This window comes from Akebia trifoliata, chromosome 1 (assembly GCF_017979445.1).
Source record: "Akebia trifoliata isolate Shusen 1 chromosome 1, ASM1797944v1, whole genome shotgun sequence".
Taxonomy (NCBI): Eukaryota; Viridiplantae; Streptophyta; class Magnoliopsida; order Ranunculales; family Lardizabalaceae; genus Akebia; species Akebia trifoliata.
Window position 1 is genome coordinate 32,608,099 of NC_141375.1, and position 21,425 is coordinate 32,629,523.

The following is a 21,425-nucleotide window of genomic DNA, read 5'->3' on the forward strand; positions in this document are numbered from 1 at the left end:
TTGGAATCATAATCCAGATGCTTTGAAGAAAGCTTCCAACTCTCGTCAGAGCCAACCAAATAGTTGATCCATCTTTTGTGGATTAGGATTGGACCACAAATGAAATTTTCAACGCTAACAATGGGTAAAGGACTTCATGAGAGGAAATTATAAAAGTAATTTTAATTATCATATAACATTTGCTTTCAATAATTAAAAGTTAGAACAATCACAAATAGAAAACAAACAAATAAATCTAAATTTCCATTACAATTACAACTAGTACTGTCTCCAAAATCATACAAGGGCAGAGTATCTCCTCTCCCAAGTTTCTATCAAGTATTAACAACAAGAGAGACAAAAAAGGTTAGCAAAACTGTGATTCATACAACAGAAACAACCCCAAGTAAATAACAATAACAATAGACACTGTGAAGGAGAGATGAGGTTTATATCTGAAGCCATGCGAGAGATTCATTCCTTAGTTTTTTTTTTTTTTTTTTCTTCAATTAGAACTCCCTTTGAAACACAGATTCTCTCAACTTCCTTATCAGTTTTTTCTGTGGTATATACAAGTAAGCAAAATGCGGGAATTGTAACCTCCTCTAAACACTTTAAAAAGGTTCACATCACAGTTATACCAAATCTGCTCCACCCTGTATCGACACAACCTTGAACTAAGGCTCTTTTTCTCGTGATTCTTCAATAACTGTGTCTTTTATAGAGAACCCATCAAGGATATCACTCTCCGAATCCATCTGAAGCTCTTTAAACATTGCCATAACTTGAATCATGGTTGGACGTCGAAATGGTCTGTCGTCCAAGCACTCGAAAGCAATCTTAAGATATTGGTAGATCTCAGCCTCGTCAGATTCATGTCTCATCAGCTCAGGATCGGCTATCTCACTAATTCTCTTTTCTCTTTGTAGCTGCTTTGCCCACCCAACAAGATTATTGTCATCTCCAAACACCGACGGATCGATTGGTCTCTTGCCCGAGAGAAGCTCCAACAATATGACACCATAGCTGTAAACGTCCCCTTTCGTTGTACACCTAAAACTCTGGTAGTATTCGGGTGGAACATAACCTGGAGTCCCCGCGAGGGTGCTTACACTGAGATGAGTGTCGAGAGCATTCATCAATCTTGCCATGCCAAAATCTGACACCCGAGCCTCAAAATTTTCATCCAAAAGAACATTGCTGGACTTCATGTCTCTATGGATTATATGAGGTATGCAACTGTGGTGAAGGAATGCAAGTCCTCTAGCCGAACCGATGGCAATCTTCTTTCTCGCAGGCCAGTCAAGTTTCGAAGTCCCTCCTTTGGTACTATCTTGAAGAACTGTCTCTAAACTTCCCCATTTCATATACTCGTACACAAGAAGTCTCTCTTCTCCTATCTTGCAGTAACCTAATAACGGTACAAGGTTCCGGTGCTTGATCTTCCCGATCGTTTCCATTTCTGCAGTGAATTCTCTCTCACCCTGACCTGTCACATGGATCAATTTCTTGATTGCTACGACACACCCATCACTGAGCCGGGCTTTGTAGACCTCACCAAATCCGCCGGACCCAATCATACTGTCAGCGCTGAAACCGTTGGTGGCTTCAAGTAGATGGGCAAAGGTCAGCTTCCTCAAAGGCTTCTCAAATGTGGCAATATTAATGCTCGGAGGCTCAAGAGCACCAGAGAGTTTCCAACTACTACTACCCGAAGTTGGAAGGCTTTCAATGTACTTGTCTCCCTTATCCTCTCCCTGTCGGGACTTCATTCTGTATAGAACTAACGTAAGTCCGAGAATGAAGAATAAAGCAAGCAATATTCCGATAATCACTCCTACAGCCATTGACTGCCTCTTCCCTCGTGACTTAAAATTTGATGGATGGGTTCTGGTACTAGTCCCACAAGGGGGCAAGGGAACACCACACAACCCAGAATTGTTTTCGTATCTTGACGGGGCGAACGTGGTCAGTTGGCCTGTGGAAGGGATTGGACCAGTGAGATTGTTATTCGACACATCAAGATCACTGAGAAATGAATCTGTTCCTAATGCCCCAGGAATGAATCCTTCGAGATCGTTGTGAGAAAGATCAAGAACTCCAAGCTGTTTTAGGCCTCCCAAGCTATCAGGGATGGTTCCTGTAAGATTGTTATGTCCCAAATTCAGCACTTGCAAATCGTGCATGGACCCAAAGTCACCCGGTATTGTGCCAGACAAAGAATTGTAGGAGAGATCCAGATAAATCATACTGCCGTTTTTTGTGAACGAGTAAACCGTCTTACCAGTGTAAACTCTTGTTGATGGACAAGAATGCACCATGGGCAAACCTGCCAACCTCTCTGATCTAATCCCCTCATATTCAACCAGTCCCCCGGCTCCTCTACAAGCCGTACCTCCCTCATTCCTCACAAATGCAAACAACTTCCCTGAAATGGGTCCAGGAGTAATGAAACCAGCTTGGTTTGCGAGTTCCGGTGGAATAGACCCTGATAGAACATTACTGTTCAAATCAAGCCATATGAGACTTTGGCAATTCCCGAGCTCCGATGGGATCTCTCCAGTAAGCGAATTGTTACCAAGTTGAAGAACAGCGAGATTCTTGAGGTTCCCAATCCCGGAAGGAATTTTTCCAGTGAGTTTGTTAGTGGAGAGAGAAACCCAAACCAGATTAGTGCAGCTGGCGAGGGACTCAGGGATGGTTCCGGTGATGAAATTGTTATTGAGGATTAAAGTCTCTAAATTTCCTCCATTCCCGCAGATACTCTTGGGGATTTCACCAGTCAGATTGCTTGCCCAAATAACCAAATCAGAAAGATTGGGAAGTTCCCATACTTGTGAGGGAATAGAACCGCTTAGCATGTTGAAGCTAAGATCAAGAGTCCTCAAGTTCTTGCAGTTTCCAAGTTCCGAAGGTACCGAACCCGAAAGAAAGTTATCAGGTAAGAGTATTTTCTGCAAGGAAGACGAGGTCGAGGAGCAGAACCAAGATGGGACATTGCCCGTAAACTCATTAGAACTGAGGTCGAGGACTTGAAGCTGAGTGCAATTGGTTAAGGACTGAGGTATAGAGCCGGTTATGTTGTTGAAAGGAACATAGAGGTTTGTTACAGATGGAAGAGTGCTGATTACTGTACTTAGGAAATCACCCGAGAGAAGATTGTCACCAAGATTGAGACTCTTCAGAGAAGAACACGAAACGAATGTCAAAGGAAAGCTTCCCTTGAGTCTATTTCCAGACAGATCGAGCTCTGTGAGAGTTCCGCAAGTCCGACCCAATTCGGGTGGAATCTCACCAAATAAATGGTTTTTCGCCAAAGACAGATATTTTAAATTCTTCAAGCTCCCCAAAACAGGAGGAATTTTGCTCTGAAGTGAGTTATGTGAGAGGTCGAGTGTCTCGAGGAGATGGCAATTGGTCAGGATGGGAGGAAATTCTACGCTGGAGAGGACATTGTGAGACAGATCAAGCTCTGTGAGATTGCCACAATCCCCTACTTGAAAGGAGGAGAATTTCCCAGAAAAGTTGTTGTGAGAGAGGTCGACGAACTTAAGCGACAAAGGGGATTCTGCTTTTGATGTTCCTATGATGAAATTAGGCGGAATTACTCCAGAAAATAGATTGTATGAGAGGTCTAGAGTTGCAAGATTCTTGCAAGAAGATAAGCTAAAAGAGGGTAGTTTTCCAATTAGTTTGTTATCTGAGAAGTTGAGGAGATTCAGATTCAAACAATTGGAGAGCGAGTAATTAAAGAGGTGATAATCCGAAATTAGATTGCGAGAAAGATCGAGGTATTGGAGAGAAGGTCCGACACTGAAACTACCACCTGGAATCGAATTTCGGGAGAGATTGAGAGAAGTGAGACGACCACAAGAACCCAGAAATACTTGTGAGATGGGGTCCGATAAGTTATTCGAGGAAAGATCAAGGGTTTCCAAATTACAGGACGAAGAAGGAGAGAGTTTGGAGTGTGAGAGATCAGTAGGAACAGAGAAGTAATTGCCACGTAAATTGAGATTTTGGAGATGTTGTAAGGGCATGAGAAGATCGATTCGAAGAGGACCGCTGAGATTGAAGTTGGAGAGATCGAGAGCTGTAATTCTTCCATCAGAAGAGCAGATTATTCCTCTCCAAGAACAAGGGGAAGGGGATTTGGGATCCCAACTCGTCAAGTTACCATTGGGATCGGATTGGACTGAAAAACGCTTAAAAGCCATTAAAATCACAACTGAATCTGAAGATTCTCCTCCAGCCGAAACCAGAGAAGTTTTCAATCGAAGAAGAAAAACAAGAAGAAGAAAGTAGAGGAATTTCATGGTTGTTAGAACTTAACAGAGAGTTCGAATGAAAGAAAAATTGTGAAATTTGTGATTTTCAATCTTTTTGAAGTAAACCCAGAATCGAAATAACACATGATATGAAAAAAATGAGATTTTTTTCAAAAAAAAAAAAAAAAATTACAGAGGGAGAAGAAAGCTCTCTCTTTTCTTCTTCTCTCTTCTCTCCTCTGTCCACAACAAGTCTTCTCTGATTCTCCAAGTAGAGGAATTTTGACTCTGAAATTGTTAAAAATGTAGTCAGAAACAAATCAAATAGAGCCAGAAGATTATCAGAGAGAATTTAACGAACCTTTTAATTGAAAGTTGAAAACTTCCCTTCAAAGCTGAGTTTGATTTTTCTAAATAAGAAAGAAGAAATGAAAGTTTGGGTTTGGACTTTGGATAAAATTAAACAGAGAGTCTCTTAAAAATTCCTGAAATCACGGATCAGAAACGAAAGACAGCTACAATTTTTTACAATTTTGAACAACTGTGGAGTGTAGAGAGGAAGAAAAAATGGAGAGAGAGAGAGAGAGACGAAAGAAACACCTCCCTAAAGAACAAAAAAAAGAAAGAATATAATACCGACAAGTTGTAGAGAGAGACAGAGAAATATAGAGAGAGAGAGGGAAAGAAAATCGAAAAATTAATAAATTTGATGAATCTAACAAAAAGAGGAAAAATAAAAAGTGGGGGAACACTAAGATCTTATTTAATAAGGAGGAGAGACGCCATTTCCTTAAATTTCGAGTCCAGTCAAACTTTGGATTTGATTCTCTCTCCTCTCTCTAACTCTGCTTTTATTTTTATTTATTTATTTTTGGCTCGTCTCTCTTTTTCCAATGGTCCTCTTTATTAAATTTTCATCGACGTGAGGAGTGGGATAGGATTTAGGGCTTTTTTTAATAGAATTTTCAATGTTGCACATTTTGAGGAGTGTTGGTATCCTCCTTGCCCTTGTGCGTGTGTGTTACACCAATGTCATCTCTAGGATAATTCTCATTATTCTATTGCACAAATCTCTAGAAAATAATAAATAATCTGAATCTTAAAAATATTTTACTAAATAGGATTTTTAGAAATAACCCCCTATAAAATTAATGATATTAAACTATCCCCTTGCAAATTGTAAAATTAGACTTACCCCTTGACAATAAGTCAAGTTACTTTTTCTTGATGATTTAATGATGAAATTTAAATAAAAAAAAATTAATATTTTTAAATATTTAACTTATTAAATCAAAATTTGAAAGTTAAATCATAAATAAATAAAGCAATGTTGACTTAATACCTTATTAATTACGAGTGAGTAGGTTTTTTATTAATACAATTCTACCCATAATCTCCCAATAATAAAAATTTCACACAAATCCATCTTTCTAGAAGTAATTATTTAGTTTTAGACCTATAGTTTAGTTGATTTGACACATTGCAAAAATAATTTTAAGATCGTGATTTCATGTTCAGTTTATGCATCAAAAAATGGAAGTAATTATTTTAAATTCTCTATATTTGCTTAACATGCCAAAAGATAAGTTTTTAGACCTTGATTGTGATTTCAAGAAGGTAATCAGATTTTAAAAAAATTCAATCCATTAAATTTGATCAAATTATGGCCTAACAAATGAATCTAATCCAAACACACTCACTATTGTATTATATGTAGTTAGATATTAATTTTGAGTTAAAAAATGAATAAAATTTATCATAAAATAATAAATTTAATCTCATTTATAATAGCTTTTAACCAAAATAAAGATTGAACCTCTATTTGAAAAGTAACATCAAATGAACTAAACAAATTTGAAAGATGGATGAATTTATTTTTTGTTTATAAAAATAAAAAAAAAATAACTTTAAAACAATACAAGTCAGTTTGGATTGGGTTTTGGCTTTGCCAACTTAGGCTCGATATGGCTTAGCCGCTTAGGGTTGGTTTAAGATACAATCCGCCTCTTTAAGATTGGGTTAAGGGTCATCAAATTTGGACTTAGAATCCAACTTGATGATAGAACCAGATCTTAATTACTAAGAGAAAGGCCTTCTTTTTGTTCTTAATTACATTAATATTTGATTCAACTTATTCTAAACGTTACTCCCAATTTCAGTCGTAAAAGTTGAAAAAAAAGGGTTGATTGAGTAAAGTAGACGCATGCGGAGTGGCAAACCCAACAACCTCTCCTATTACTTGGACTTTGCCTCACTTTTTCACTCTTTTTTTTGTTTTCTCTCACATCAAGTCTAGACTAAAAGCTAAAGAGTTTGAATAAATCTATGTTCCCACCTAACAAATAAAATGTTTCATCCCAATGTTCACTCCCTTCACCTTAACCAAAAGTTGAAAAGTAACATTTCAACTTAAAAGATTTAAGCAAAATTATTTACAGCTCTTTTGAATATTTAAAAGGACAAAATTACTATTTTCTTATATTCCAAAGATCCAACCCTTCTCTTCTATCCCCAAAAGTATGATTTTGTTAGTCTTGTGCTCAAAATTAAATCAAAGAGACCCTTGAATAGATAGTTAGAAGTATAATTTTCCTAAGTTACTTTAATTTTTAAAAAAGAGGTTAAATGTAACTAGCTTTTCTTCCTTAGTTCCATGTAATTAAAATTATTCAATCCAGAGGTTTTGATGAGTATAGTCCTACATCAGACACCTATTGTCTTGCCTCTCTCCTTATAAGCTCTTAGGTCTTTCCAATCATTGTCAATTGGTTTTGAGTTGGACTCCCAAACTTATCGTGGTATCAGAGCAGGCAGTTCTCTCTTCTGTGACATCTAGTTCATATCTCCATGTGCTTTGTAATTTTATTTATTTATTTATTTTTTGTAGGGGGGGGGGGGGTTATTAAGAAACCCCACAATATGATCATTAAGTAATTATCCCAATATTTTATGAGAACTATAGTAGAGATATTTTTTGAATAAGATGGCAAGAACACAATATCAATTTTGCCATTTTGTGCTTTTGCATAAAAGACGGAGAGTTGAAGTCTTGGGAGTCGTGTTTAGAGATATGGTTTGAATTTAACAAGAGCCTAAAATCAAATTGAGAGAGGAATTTTCTCAAGACTCATAAAACCCAAACGTAATAGACTCGTGCAAATTAGATTCCTTCAATTTCGTAATAAATTTCTTGCTAGAAAACAAAGGCAATCATCATCTGAAAATCAACGTTTTAGAGGCATTTGAGTTCCCATCGAATATCATAAAGTGTGTGTACTCACTACACATTTCAGAATTCAGTAGATCCCCTCGCTTTTCGGGCACAAGCGCATCCGTGCGTCGTCTTCTATGACCTTCATCAACATATTACGAAAGTACCATCTACTCCCCCTCTCTTATACACAATTACTTACTTAATTGTCACATTTATTTTTTAAAGTTCAAAACATTTATTTTAGGTCGGGCCAAGTAAAAAATTCTAGTCTAGTCCGAGATCCATTAGCATGTTTTAATTGGTATATTATATGATGTATGAGTGGGGGATCGTATGCACCCGGGGTGGAGGATTGAAAACCTCTTCCCACCCTCAATACACACCACGTACGTCGTAATCCAAGCAAAGTTTTAAAAGGAGATATTTTAAGCGCTAACTCTATGGATTATGGCTTATGTGGCATGCATTGAGGTGTGGGATGAGGGTTTCAATCCTCCACCCTTGGGTGCATACATCGCAACTCATGTTGTATTTTAGCTTAGGAGTGTCAATGGGTTGGCCCCGATTCGATTCTTATAGGAATCAAAATTGTTGATTTTTCTAAGTTTTAGTTCTTATGTACCCATTTACACCCATAATATAACTAGACAAATGGTTTTATTATAGAAAATGACTAAAACATATTACAAATAAAAAGAAATTTACCTTCATTTCTAACTATTTTTCAACTTAGATGAAGAATGAAACCCTATCATGATGAAAAATTATATCTAATATAATATTATGTCCAAATCTCAACTTCCTTAGGTTGTCATTTACGTAATGGAGTATCTACATTTCTGCTATAGTTGGAGGGGTAATTTTGAAAAATGAGAGAAGAAGAAAGAGAATGAAGCTAGGAGTAATTTTGGAAAGAGTATGAAGACAAAAGGTAAAATCTGTTATTGAGATAAGTTATTTATGAGTATAAATCTTGAGACAAAGAGAGTTAGACTTATCATTGTGTTTTATTATGTAGATTGTTTTCTAAACTATGTATTAAGATTTTACATTTGTATGCCTTAATTTGAAATTAAGAACTTAGATTCTTCTTCTTCTTCCTTATATTTTCATCTCTATTTCATTTTCTTTTACATTGAAACACAGATCCAAAAGCATGAATTTAATTTTAAAAAAAAGTTAATGCCCCCACAACTCTAATCTGATAACCCCAACCACAATATGTCATAATGGAAGAAACTGTCTCATTGATTGAGACATAAAATTTGCATACTAAAATATGTAAAAAATAAACCTTCCTCTCATCTGGCTTTGTTTATGAATTATGAGATAGATATTAACAAATCTTTATTTCATTATGGGTCTATGAGACTGATATAATATATATAGATTACTGTATTTGATTGACTAATTGAGAATAAATTCATATTTTATGAATAAATAAATTCATATTTAGAAACTATTTCTAACCGTAATTTTAATTATAGTGCTTAGAATCCGTGATTATAGGGCATTTGAGAATTCTAATTATTATAAAAGACCACTCAATTAAGGATGAAAGACGGGACAAAACATTAGTAGTGGAAACAAACCTATGAAAGTAACAAAATAAAATTACAACCAAATCCAATTTTGAAAACAAGATCTTCTAGAAAATTGCTTCTATATTCTTCTTAATGAAAGACCAATAAAGCAATAAATCGATCTTCAATTGTGTAGATTTTATTTGAGAGATTCTATTAGCACACCATCTTTTACTTAAAACACGACTTTTATTCTAATTATGATTTCGGTACATTGTTCATTTTATTTACGAAACATGCACATGGTACATTGTTTAGTTTTATGCATCTACGAATTCATAAATATTAAAAGTGATGAACTTATGATTTTATAGACGTGTAAGAAGTAAACAATGTACTGTATACATATTTTGAGAATTAAAATGAGTAGTACTGTACTAAAATCAAAATTTTGACTTATTTAGAACATGATTTGGAGATTCATCTTTAAAATTTATAACATATAGATTAGTGTGTTATAAGTAAAAGTTGGTGTGTTGAGCGTCAAATTATTATTATTTTGGATGTGTACGTATGAGATTGGGTGATAATTAATATAATATAGTACGAAAGTAGGGCCCTTTATTGCACGAGTGCACTTATCATTGAAGATTCATAACTAATTTGTCACGCTCATGTTACATCTCTGTCTTACTCTTATTACCATTTATATATATATTTTTTAAAATGTTAAAGTAACATTAAATGTGACATCGTTTCACACATTGATGACGTGGATTTTTATAGAACGATAGATGCATTTCATCGAGATACGATTGAGAAGCATCAATGGTTCTCTGCAGACCAATGTGTGAAGCACGACTCGTAATTTTTTTTTTTTCTGTAATTTACTGTATTAGGAGAAGACTCGTGACAGTCGAGCAACCGAAAGACCAAATCAGAAGCGTGTCGGGCGATACTTGTGAAACAGCTAAGAGGACACTGACAGTGCTGGTTTCAGGGTCCCACCAGGTAATTTACAGAATTATTAAAATAATTATAAACACTTGACCCTTCAAATCTAGGCTAATTAAGGTGGTCACATCAAATATAAATTGTACAATCTCAGCTTTGTTGGTAAAAATCAGAATTTAAAAAGGGATGAAATTGAATTATTGCTCTGTGGTGTTAATTGAAGTTATAAAATATGAAGATTTATATTTATTTTTCATGTATTAAATATAAATTTATAAATTTTATATTGATTAATTTCTTGATTATATCACCCTCTCTTATGTTCATGGGTTTTGACGCGTCAAGTCTCGTAATACTAATTCATACAATCTCTAATGAGATCTCTTTATTTTTCTCATATCCATGTTGGGTGATCTCATTCTTTGCAATTAATTTCAAACATGTCTTTTTTTGGGGGAGTAATTTCAAACATGTCTTGATAGTTGTCAAGCAGTGTCTCTTTGATGATTTTTGGATAATAATCTCTTTCGCACACATGCTCTGATTTTTGAACTTGTCAATATGGGCGAGTTGATGTTAGGTATAAAATCTATCCACTTGAGACTCGAGATGTTGGTGGTGGGGGAGGGCGTCTTGCGTGACGTTTTGATTTTAGATCTATTATTCTCACCTTAGAATTAATCCCCGACCCTAAATTCATAATATTACATTCTCCATGTTGTGTAAATATTTTATATTATATTGCGCTACGAAGAACTGTGGGGGTGAAGGGGACAAAACCCTTGTTCTGAATTTTTTAAGGAGTATGCAAAAGATAATCGTATAATATTTTCTTTAGGGATTTTCTATTTTTTGAATATTTTTGTTTTGGAGAGTTTTACTTGTTTTTGGTAACTCTCGATAATTAAATAGAGATCTCTAAGACTGTAAAATTTAAAAGAGAAAAATAATAATTATTCTTATTATGTTTCGTGAAAGTAGGCACACTTTTGAATTGCATAAATCATTGTGTTTTGTACGAGTGTGTTATCTTTACTATTGCGATTTTTGCACACTTCACCCTAGCGAAAGATAACAATATTACCCATTATTAGTGTAGCAAATTTACACAATAAAAAAGACAATCCATATAAATAGTTCATGTTAATTTGTATAGAATTTTTCACTTAATTTTGTATTCACCACTCACTCCATAAAAAAAAAATTATTAGAAATTTTAATTTTTTTTACTTACCTAAAATTCATTCTAAACATGTCAAATGAAATGTTTTTTTTTCTTCATTGTTTTTTTTAATTATATATAAAATAAATTAATTGATGAACTTGTTCTTCATTTCTATTCATTTGATATTAAATAACCTATAATAAATGAGAAGTGTGTCCGGGGACGCAACTCGTGACCTAAACAATGGGGCACAGTTACATCCTAACTGGTATCCAGTACGTGCAGATGCATGAATCAACCTTATATATTATAATTAATATCCAATTCAACTCATTGACCACTCTCTCTATATATATAATTGAAATTTAAAACCTAAAACCCTCGTATATGGTACCGCCTCCATCTGTCAATATTAGCATTCGGTGACCCAACATACATAAAAATGTTGTTCTTATTAACTATATATTTTATGATTATTTTCTCTCATTAGCACTGAATATAATATAATTCTACACCATCTCAACCCATAAAATGGAATTTATTATGTTGTAGGTTGAACCCATGTAATTACTTAGTTCGTCAATGCACCATGTTTGAATTTGATTATTTGTGATTTGTCACTCTAGAATGGAGTTGATTCATAGAGGGTAGGCAAAGATAATTCATTATTTAGATTCCCGAATCCAATGAAAAAATTTCAGCGAATCAAAATGGTTGGATTCACAAATTGATTAGAGTACGAGTTCACTATATGGCAAATTATATTCAACAAAAAATCGTATTGCAAACTAGATCATTTCTTTGATGAACATGATTTGTGTGCCATGTATGGGTCTCATCCTCTCCCAAGAATCTCTCTCTTGTTTTTTTATTAATAAGAGTAAGATATGGGATCGTCCATTTGACATGTACATGACATAGACATGCATGCATAGTAACACATGCTTTATGACTTAATATGTTTTTTAATGTTAACGGGTGACAATGGTGTTTTGAAGTACACATGAATGTTGGTTCCTCAAAGGACAATTTCATCAAAGTAAACAAACTTAAGCCATGAATGTTTGAGCCAGACTTCATCAAAGTAAATGAGTTTTAGGGCAATGGTTCCCTTTTTATCTCTCCTATGAAAAAAGAAAGACTTCTCTTCATAGATCCAACCAACAACCCTCGAAATGGGTATCAAGGTTTTTCTCCTCTCTATATAAGCTTTCTTGTTTTAAAAGTTATTATTTATCTTTATTTATTTTTTTATGCTTTTAACTTAGAAGAACTACAAACCAAAGGACCACCAAAGAGGAATAGAATAGTAACAATTATTCCTACTTTTATGAAGTAAAATCAGTGTTGTGCTTATCAAATAATAACTTTAACAATGTTGATGATTTGTACTACAGTAGAAAAATGTAAGGATTACCCAAGGTTTAAAATCTAATATTCCGGCTAGGAGAAAATTAAAGTTGAAATGGTCTCGACTGAAATATATATTTCAATACATTCAAAATTATCTTGAGATATTCCAAAAAGGAAAATGTTGGAGTGACTTTGAAGTTCATTTCATTGAGATACATCGTGAAGAGCATCTTTGATTCTGCGCACACCTCCACATCAGCAAAGTGTGAATTTCAAAGTCATTCCAACACGACTCTTCCAAAAAATTTCAAAATATTCAATCTCTCACTCTCTCTCTCTCAAATTGGATATAGAGAATACAAACATTCTGACATCCACTCTAGCTCTAGACGGACTAGAGTAATTAAAAAGACCAAGAAAGGGTATGAGAAGACATTAATAGTTGCAGCCAAAGTTATAGATGTGGTCAAGTAAAAATGCAACTGAGCTAGGGACGTAGATCAAATGTGGGACGATTGTCTATGGCCAAATATACGAATTGGGACATAAGACTTGTGACAAATGACATGTGATTTGCATATTGGGTTCAATTACAGACACACGTCTATGACACTCAGTCGACTGGTTATTTACGTTTTGCTCAAACAGATTGGCAAAGATGGCATGCATTTATACCTAAATAGATTTAGATTTGTTGGTAGAATAGTAGGTTAATTAGATTATGGATAAGGAGCAATATTTGGCATGTCTTGCTCTAACAGGAATCGAGCCCTCTACAGTGCTAAGCCTTGAAAACCTTATCACGGAGGGCGGGGCCTAACTCCCCTCTTAGAAAGAACAAGAACATTATTGTTATAGAATCTGATTCCATGCTACTTGTTAAGACCTCGTCAGCTTGAATGATTGAGCATTAACTAAGGAATATGCGAACCAAACTCCAGACTAGTCATCACTTGTATCTTAGGAGAAGAAAATTGATCGAGTGACAGATGCACTAGCAGTCCATGAGTCCAGACACAAAGAAACTAGGAGATATATACCATTCATAATCTGACCTTCATCAATAGTTCGGCCAGAAAAGTTTTTCTTGTTCTAGGTGTTTTAATGGGGTTTCCAAATTTGAGAATCCAATCTATGTAACATAGTGGGATGTGTTTGTTGACCAATGAAAACAAAAGTAAAAGAGTCGTGCTGGGGTGACACAGGATTTACTGTGATTCTCACAAATCCGACGTGGACATGCATACATAACTGTATCGCGAGGAAACACATCCCACGTCAGACTTGTGAGAATCGCAGTAAATACTTTCTGTCATTTCAGCATTTTCCAAAGTAAAACTCTCCAATTAGGCAACTAATATGTGCCTAATTGTGTATGAGTATGAGTATGAGAGTAGTGCAACTTAGGATGCATTATTTGAATCATGTCTTTTTATGAAGGTAGAATAGTAAGAATAGGTGATTCTCATAAATAAAAGAGGAAGGTGAGTTCCTTGAGTGTGGGTAGAATTAAGGTAATTAAAAGGAGATTATTTTCAAATTCGTCTCAAATTAGATCATTTTCTCTTCTTCATCATCTTTTTATTTTTCCAATTGAGAAATAATGCCATATATATACTTGATTATCTGGGGGTTAGTCATAAAATTATTATTTATGTACACATTCAAAGTTATTACAAATTTAAACGCACCCACCCTAATATATTTGGTAAACCTAAAGAATCGCCATGATATTTCAAAGAAAACAGGTGTTTAAGGTTATTAATTAGTAAGAGAATATTTACCAAAATAGCCCAAACTTTGTTTTAATTAAGACTAACAACTTGAATAAATTCCACTAATTAAATCATTTGTGGGTATTGGGGCAAATTCAAAATGATTGATTTAGATGTTTGAGACTAAACTCAAGGTAAGGAGGTGGAAAATTAATGAAAGTGGGAGAAGGAACAGATTTTCAAACAAAAATCTTTTACCTTGACTTAAGGAAAGAGAAAGAGACTGGTACCAAATTGAGAGACTTGGGTGTGGAGTGTGGATATGACACTAGGACATGATTGTCCAGTGATCTTGACTGCTAATGGTGCATTGCCTGGTCAATGGAGGATTGCTTTTTACCTCTCTCTTCTTCTTTTTTTCCAGAAAGATGATGTGTACATAATACTTATTTGTGGAAGAGAGAGAGATGTTGATGTTAAAGTACTGTTTATTAATCTTGTCTATAGTATAGTATAGCTCAATGGTCCATCCGTCCATGTATTGGTCACCTAACTCAAAGTTGATAGTGAACCTTTCTTTCAAATTATATATCTTTCTTTATTTTAGTATGGATTTTCTTTGGTAATTATTAAATACTTGATCTATTCCACCACCTATTGTTGAAAAGAGTATCCACAATTTGTCTTATGGAGGAATTTCCCTCGTCACGCTCCTTTGCTTTTTTTTCTTTTTTTATACATCCTCCCATTCTCAAATAACCCCTTCTCATTATATATTTTTTCAACAAAAAAAAAAAAAAAAAACCCTATCTATAAAGAAAAAAATCACCCCTCTTCAAATTGGATTTCATTAAAAAAAAAAAAAAAGAGAGAGAGAGAACGAGCACGAAAAGGAAGAGGAGGAATAATATGTTAGCACAGTTATTTTTGGCTCTTATACCATAAAGAAAAACAAAAAACAAAAATAATAAAAGAAAATGATTCCCTCCTCAATGATCAAAGCGAGAGACTGACATTTCTATCTCTCTGTTTTACTTTAGAGTAAGGATTGTGGGAGATGAATTGAGAGAACTATGAGACTTTTTTTAAGTAGAGAGCGGTTTGAGATATTGACATGCGGGGATTTGAAATCTATGTCTCTCTCTCTCTCTCTCTCTTAATTTCATGGTGGAAGGAGGAACAAGGGCTGTGAGAGATGATTTGAGATAACTATGGGACAATTCTTTTTTTTAAAGTTGGGGGCGGTTTGGGAAATCGACATGGCGATTTGAAATCTCTCTTATAATTTCATGGTGGGACTTATGATTCATTATAATTAGTCTAATTTTGCATATTAAATATTTAATGAAGAATGTTGACATGACCTCAATATTATACCTCATATCACACTTCCAAATCAGGAAAGTGCACTGTGAGGTAGTTGTTGAGGTTACTTCGACATGACTCATATTTATATTATATAAATTGGTAGATAGTACTTTTCCATTGATATGGAAACTCAATCACATGGGAACGATATTACATTGGACAATAAATAATGCTGAAGTGACCTAGGCTGGAATCTTATATCGCACTTTTTGATGTGAAAGTGTATGGGAATCATAGATTCTTTTCATCGAGATATGAATGAAAAAGCATCTATGGTCCCCATCTACTTTCATGTCAAAAAGTGTGATATTAAGTTCTAGTTTGAGGTCACTCTAGCACGACTCTTGGACAATTCATCCATAACCATCCTCACAAAAGATAAATATGTCCACTCACATCTCATTATCGAAGGGTCGTCTCTTTTCCATTGATATGAAAACTTAATTGCTTAAAATCTTACTAAGCAACTCAGATAATTGACACGAATCAACAATGGGTTCCACAATGATACTACGTTGGCAATTCAACCATAACCTTCTTCTCAAAAGAAAAAATATGTCAATTCACATCATCGTTGTCAAGATTTTTTTTTTTTTTTTTGGCTCACAAAAATCTAGGATCCACCAATCATATGAACTCGCGTGTATTGAATGGCATCCCTAATTTTCAAAACTACCCTTGCTATGATTGACGTGGCACACACAAGAGAGTCTGTGAGCAAAAAAATCACTCTCGTTATCATAGGGTCATCCCAAAATTTGAGGTCAATCAACTAAGCAAATTTTGTTATTGCATTGTTTACATATGTGACTTCATTTAATTTTAGTGTGCTTATATCCGTTCTCATTCCATCTAGCAACATTTTTGTTTTGTGTATTCATCTCATTCTTTTAAAATCTAATCAACTTGGAAATTCTTTTTACCTGGTATTCTAATTAATCTTCATTAAAAATTATCATATCATTCCAATCAATGTTCCATTACTTTATCATTTAATGGAATACTCCTACATTTTTTGAATGCTCTCATTTCTATTTTTTTTTTCTTTTATATTTGTTTTTTCACATCTCTATCTCAACATCATAATTTCTTTAAAAAATCTTTCATTTCTAATATTTTAGTAGTAGGTGCCACCTAGCTTTGGTAAAGCCTTTGAGTGGTAAAGTTTTTGAGTGATGATACGAGATACCTGGGTTCAAAATCCCATCAACACCAAGTTACCAAGCTTGTTAAAAATAGACTTACCAAACAAAAATAAAAATATTCCTTCTTTTTTTTCCCCGATTGCCTAGCATATAAGTCCTTAAAGTATAGCAGATATTAATTTTTTCCTATATCATTATGCTCTATATGTAGATTGACCATCTTGAATGGAATATGTGTGTACATCACTCAAGGAAAGGAATGACTATTTAATGACCTAGGCTTCTCCCATTCATTAATTATTGCTCTCAACCCCAACGGGGTGGCTCAATGCAATTTCGAATCCAATAAGCGATGAAACCATAGGTTGTGTGTTTGATACCCAGTATGAGCAATATTTTCTCAGGCTCACCCATGAGGGTGCTCCCTCACTTACCTGGTGCATATGATGTGTGGATGTTGCACATGCCCATTGGAGGGACCCATGTGCCTTGGCTCTGGCTCTGGCTCATCCAATCCTCCTAGTCAAATGTAAGTTCAGACACCCTCGTTTTCAAAAGAAAATTATCGCTCTCACTCGGGCATTCTGAACCATCTTTTTTGCATAACTCCCTTTACCATTCAAAGCTACATAATCAAATTACGTGAATTCGATTGCAACAATGAAGAAAATCACTGAGCTTATTAACCAAAAGTTGATCAGTGTTTGCCACGTCAAGCATACAAAGGTTAGTTTTGTAAATTAAAAATGCCATTCAATACATGTGGTACATGTGATTGGTGGATCCCAGATTTTTGTGAGAAAAAAAAAAATCCCCCGTTTTTTTCAGCTTCACTAACAACTTAGAAATTTCTCATCAATATTAAGTATGTGTTCGCCAACAGCGAGATACGTGACATTGGGATACACAATCTTTTTGTGACTCTAACAACACATCTTGAATTACCACTTGCCCTATAAAATACAGATAAGAGTACGAAAGCCTTTCCAAGGATCATCTAACTAATATTGGAATCCCGATGATGATCAGCGGTCTGGATCTTTCAATATCCAACCAAGGAGGTGGCGAATTCTTTTCCTGTAATTTACAAGTTGGGACCCATTCCAATCCGTAAAATATAAAAAAAATCCTTCACCTGTTCAATATCCATCCTAGAGATACGGGATGAATCCTTGATATACGTGTTTATTCCAACCGTCAGATTTCGGTGGGGTTTTTTAATGGGTGAGTCAGTGGATCGTGGGCCATTATTCTCCATGGTCGGTTTTTTTTTCATTCTAAAAACACTTCTGAGAGGAATTGCAGTTCAAGATTTAATGGGTTCCTTTCTCTTTTTCTAATGGAATCATCTCAGCTTCCATTGGGTTATGTAATAGTGAAGTCAGCAAGAAACCGATATTAATTCTTGCTAAAGATAGGTGTTGATACAACAAGGAAGGAACTCCCCAACCCAATCGAATTACAATCTCCTGGAAGGGATTGGACCAGTGAGATTGTTATTCGACACATCAAGATCACTGAGAAATGAATCTGTTCCTAATGCCCCATGCCCCAGGAATGAATCCTTCGAGGGTTGTGAGAAAGAATCAAGAACTCCAAGCTGTTTTAGCCTCCCAAGCTATCAGGGATGGTCCCTGTAAGATTGTTATGTCCCAAATTCAAGACTTGCAAATCGTGCATGGACCCAAAGTCACCCGGTATTGTGCCAGACAAAGAATTGTAGGAGAGATCCAGATAAATCATACTGCCGTTTTTTGTGAATGAGTAAACCGTCTTACCAGTGTAAACTCTAGTTCATGGACAAGAATGCACCATGGGCAAACCTGCCAACCTCTCTGATCTAATCCCCTCATATTCTACGAGTCCCCCGGCTCCTCTACAAGCCGTACCTCCCTCATTCCTCACAAATGCAAGCAACTTCCCCGACATGGGCCCCGGAGTAATGAAACCAGCTTGGTTTGCGAGTTCTGGTGGAATAGACCCATATAGAACATTACTGTTCAAATCAAGCCATATGAGACTTTGGCAATTCCCAAGCTCCGATGGGATCTCTCCAGTAAGCGAATTGTTACCAAGTTGAAGAACAGCGAGATTCTTGAGGTTCCCAATCCCAGAAGGAATTTTTCCAGTGAGTTTGTTAGTGGAGAGCGAAACCCAAACCAGATTAGTGCAGCTAGCAAGGGACTCAGGGATGGTTCCAGTCATGAAATTGTTATTGAGGATTAAAGTCTCTAAATTTCCTCCATTCACGCAGATACTCTTGGGGATTTCACCAGTCAGATTGGTTGCCCAAATAACCAAATCAGAAAGATTGGGAAGTTCCCATACTTGTGAGGGAATAGAACCGCTTAGCATGTTGAAGCTAAGATCAAGAGTCCTCAAGTTCTTGCAGTTTCCAAGTTCCGAAGGTACCGAACCCGAAAGAAAGTTATCAGGTAAGAGTATTTTCTGCAAGGAAGACGAGGTCGAGGAGCAGAACCAAGATGGGACATTGCCCTGCCCGTAAACTCATTAGAACTGAGGTCGAGGACTTGAAGCTGAGTGCAATTGGTTAAGGACTGAGGTATAGAGCCGGTTATGTTTGTTGAAAGAACATAGAGGTTTGTTACAGATGGAAGAGTGCTGATTACTGTACTTAGGAAATCACCCGAGAGAAGATTGTCGCCAAGATTGAGACTCTTCAGAGAAGAACACAAAACGAATGTCAAAGGAAAGCCTCCCTTGAGTCTATTTCCAGACAGATCGAGCTCTGTGGGAGTTCCGCAAGTCCGACCCAATTCGGGTGGAATCTCACCAAATAAATGGTTTTTCGCCAAAGACAGATATTTTAAATTCTTCAAGCTCCCCAAAACAGGAGGAATTTTGCTCTGAAGTGAGTTATGTGAGAGGTCGAGTGTCCGAGGAGATGGCAATTGGTCAGGATGGGAGGAAATTCTACGCTGGAGAGGACATTGTGAGACAGATCAAGCTCTGTGAGATTGCCACAATCCCCTACTTGAAAGGAGGAGAATTTCCCAGAAAAGTTGTTGTGAGAGAGGTCGACGAACTTAAGCGACAAAGGGGATTCTGCTTTTGATGTTCCTATGATGAAATTAGGCGGAATTTCTCCAGAAAATAGATTGTATGACAGGTCTAGAGTTGCAAGATTCTTGCAAGAAGATAAGCTAAAAGAGGGTAGTTTTCCTATTAGTTTGTTATCTGAGAAGTTGAGGAGATTCAGATTCAAACAATTGGAGAGCGAGTAATTAAAGAGGTGATAATCCGAAATTAGATTGCGAGAAAGATCGAGGTATTGGAGAGAAGGTCCGACACTGAAACTACCACCTGGAATCGAATTTCGGGAGAGATTGAGAGAAGTGAGACGACCACAAGAACCCAGAAATACTTGTGAGATGGGGTCCGATAAGTTATTCGAGGAAAGATCAAGGGTTTCCAAATTACAGGACGAAGAAGGAGAGAGTTTGGAGTGTGAGAGATCAGTGGGAACAGAGAAGTAATTGCCACGTAAATTGAGATTTTGGAGATGTTGAAAGGGCATGAGAAGATCGATTCGAAGAGGACCGATGAGATTGAAGTTGAAGAGATCGAGAGCTGTAATTCTTCCATCAGAAGAGCAGATTATTCCTCTCCAAGAACAAGGGGAAGGGGATTTGGGATCCCAACTCGTCAAGTAACCATTGGGATCGGATTGGACTGAATAACGCTTAAAAGCCATTAAAATCACAACTGAATCTGAAGATTCTCCCCCAGCCGAAACCAGAGAAGTTTTCAATCGAAGAAGAAAAACAAGAAGAAGAAAGTAGAGGAATTCATGGTTGTTAGAACTTAACAGAGAGTTCGAATGAAAGAAAATTGTGAAATTTGTGATTTTCAATCTTTTGAAGTAAACCCAGAATCGAAATAGCACATGATATGAAAAAAATGAGATTTTTTTCAAATAAATAAATAAATAAAATTACAAAGGGAGAAGAAAGCTCTCTCTTTTCTCTTCTCTCTTCTCTCCTCTGTCCTCAACAAGTCTTCTCTGATGCTCCAACTAGAGGAATTTTGACTCTGAAATTGTTAAAAATGTAGTCAGAAACAAACCAAATAGAACCCAGAAGATTATCAGAGAGAATTTAACGAACCTTTTAATTGAAAGTTGAAAACTTCCCTTCAAAGCTGAGTTTGATTTTTCTAAATAAGAGAGAAGAAATGATAGTATGGGTTTGGACTTTGGATAAAATTAAACAGAGAGTCTCCTGAAAATTCCTGAAATCACGGATCAGAAACGAAAGACAGCAACAATTTTGAACAACTGTGGAGTGTAGAGAGGAAGAAAAAATGGAGAGAGAGAGCGAGAGAGAGAAGAAAGAACCACCAACAAAACAAAAAAAGAATAGTAGGTTAATTAAATTGGCAAAGATGGCATGCATTTATACCTAAATATATTTAGATTTGTTGCTTGTTGGTAGAATAGTAGGTTTAATTAGATTACGGAGTTAGGAGCAATATTTGACTTGTCTTGCTCTAATAGGAATCGCGCCCTCTATAGTGCTAAGCGTTGAGAACCTTGTCACGGAGGGCGGGGCCTAACTCCTCTCTTAGAAAGAACAAGAACATTATTGTTATTGTTATTGTTATTGAATCTGATTTCATGCTGTTTGTCAGGATCTCGTCAGCTTGAACGATTGAGCATTAACTGAGGAATATACGAACCAAACTCCAGACTAGTCATCGCTTATGTCTTAGGAGAAGAAAA

General features: G+C 35.7%; 1 protein-coding gene and 1 pseudogene across 2 annotated transcripts; both read right to left on the reverse strand.

Annotated features, from left to right (window-relative positions):
• Positions 1-215: 215 nt before the first annotated feature.
• On the reverse strand, positions 216-4,869 carry LOC147411854 (receptor-like protein kinase BRI1-like 3). Its single transcript, XM_086453183.1, has 2 exons — positions 4,609-4,869; positions 216-4,535 (listed from the first exon to the last, which is right to left on the reverse strand). Exon 2 carries the CDS (start codon positions 4,293-4,295, stop codon positions 657-659), a length of 3,639 nt encoding a protein of 1,212 aa, XP_086309309.1. The 5' UTR covers positions 4,296-4,535; positions 4,609-4,869; the 3' UTR covers positions 216-656.
• Positions 4,870-18,143: 13,274 nt separating this feature from the next.
• LOC147411855 (serine/threonine-protein kinase BRI1-like 1 pseudogene) lies at positions 18,144-21,054 on the reverse strand (annotated as a pseudogene). Its single transcript, XR_015175713.1, has 2 exons — positions 20,812-21,054; positions 18,144-20,737 (listed from the first exon to the last, which is right to left on the reverse strand). The product of XR_015175713.1 is annotated as a serine/threonine-protein kinase BRI1-like 1 pseudogene (transcript).
• Between the last annotated feature and the right edge of the window lie 371 nt (positions 21,055-21,425).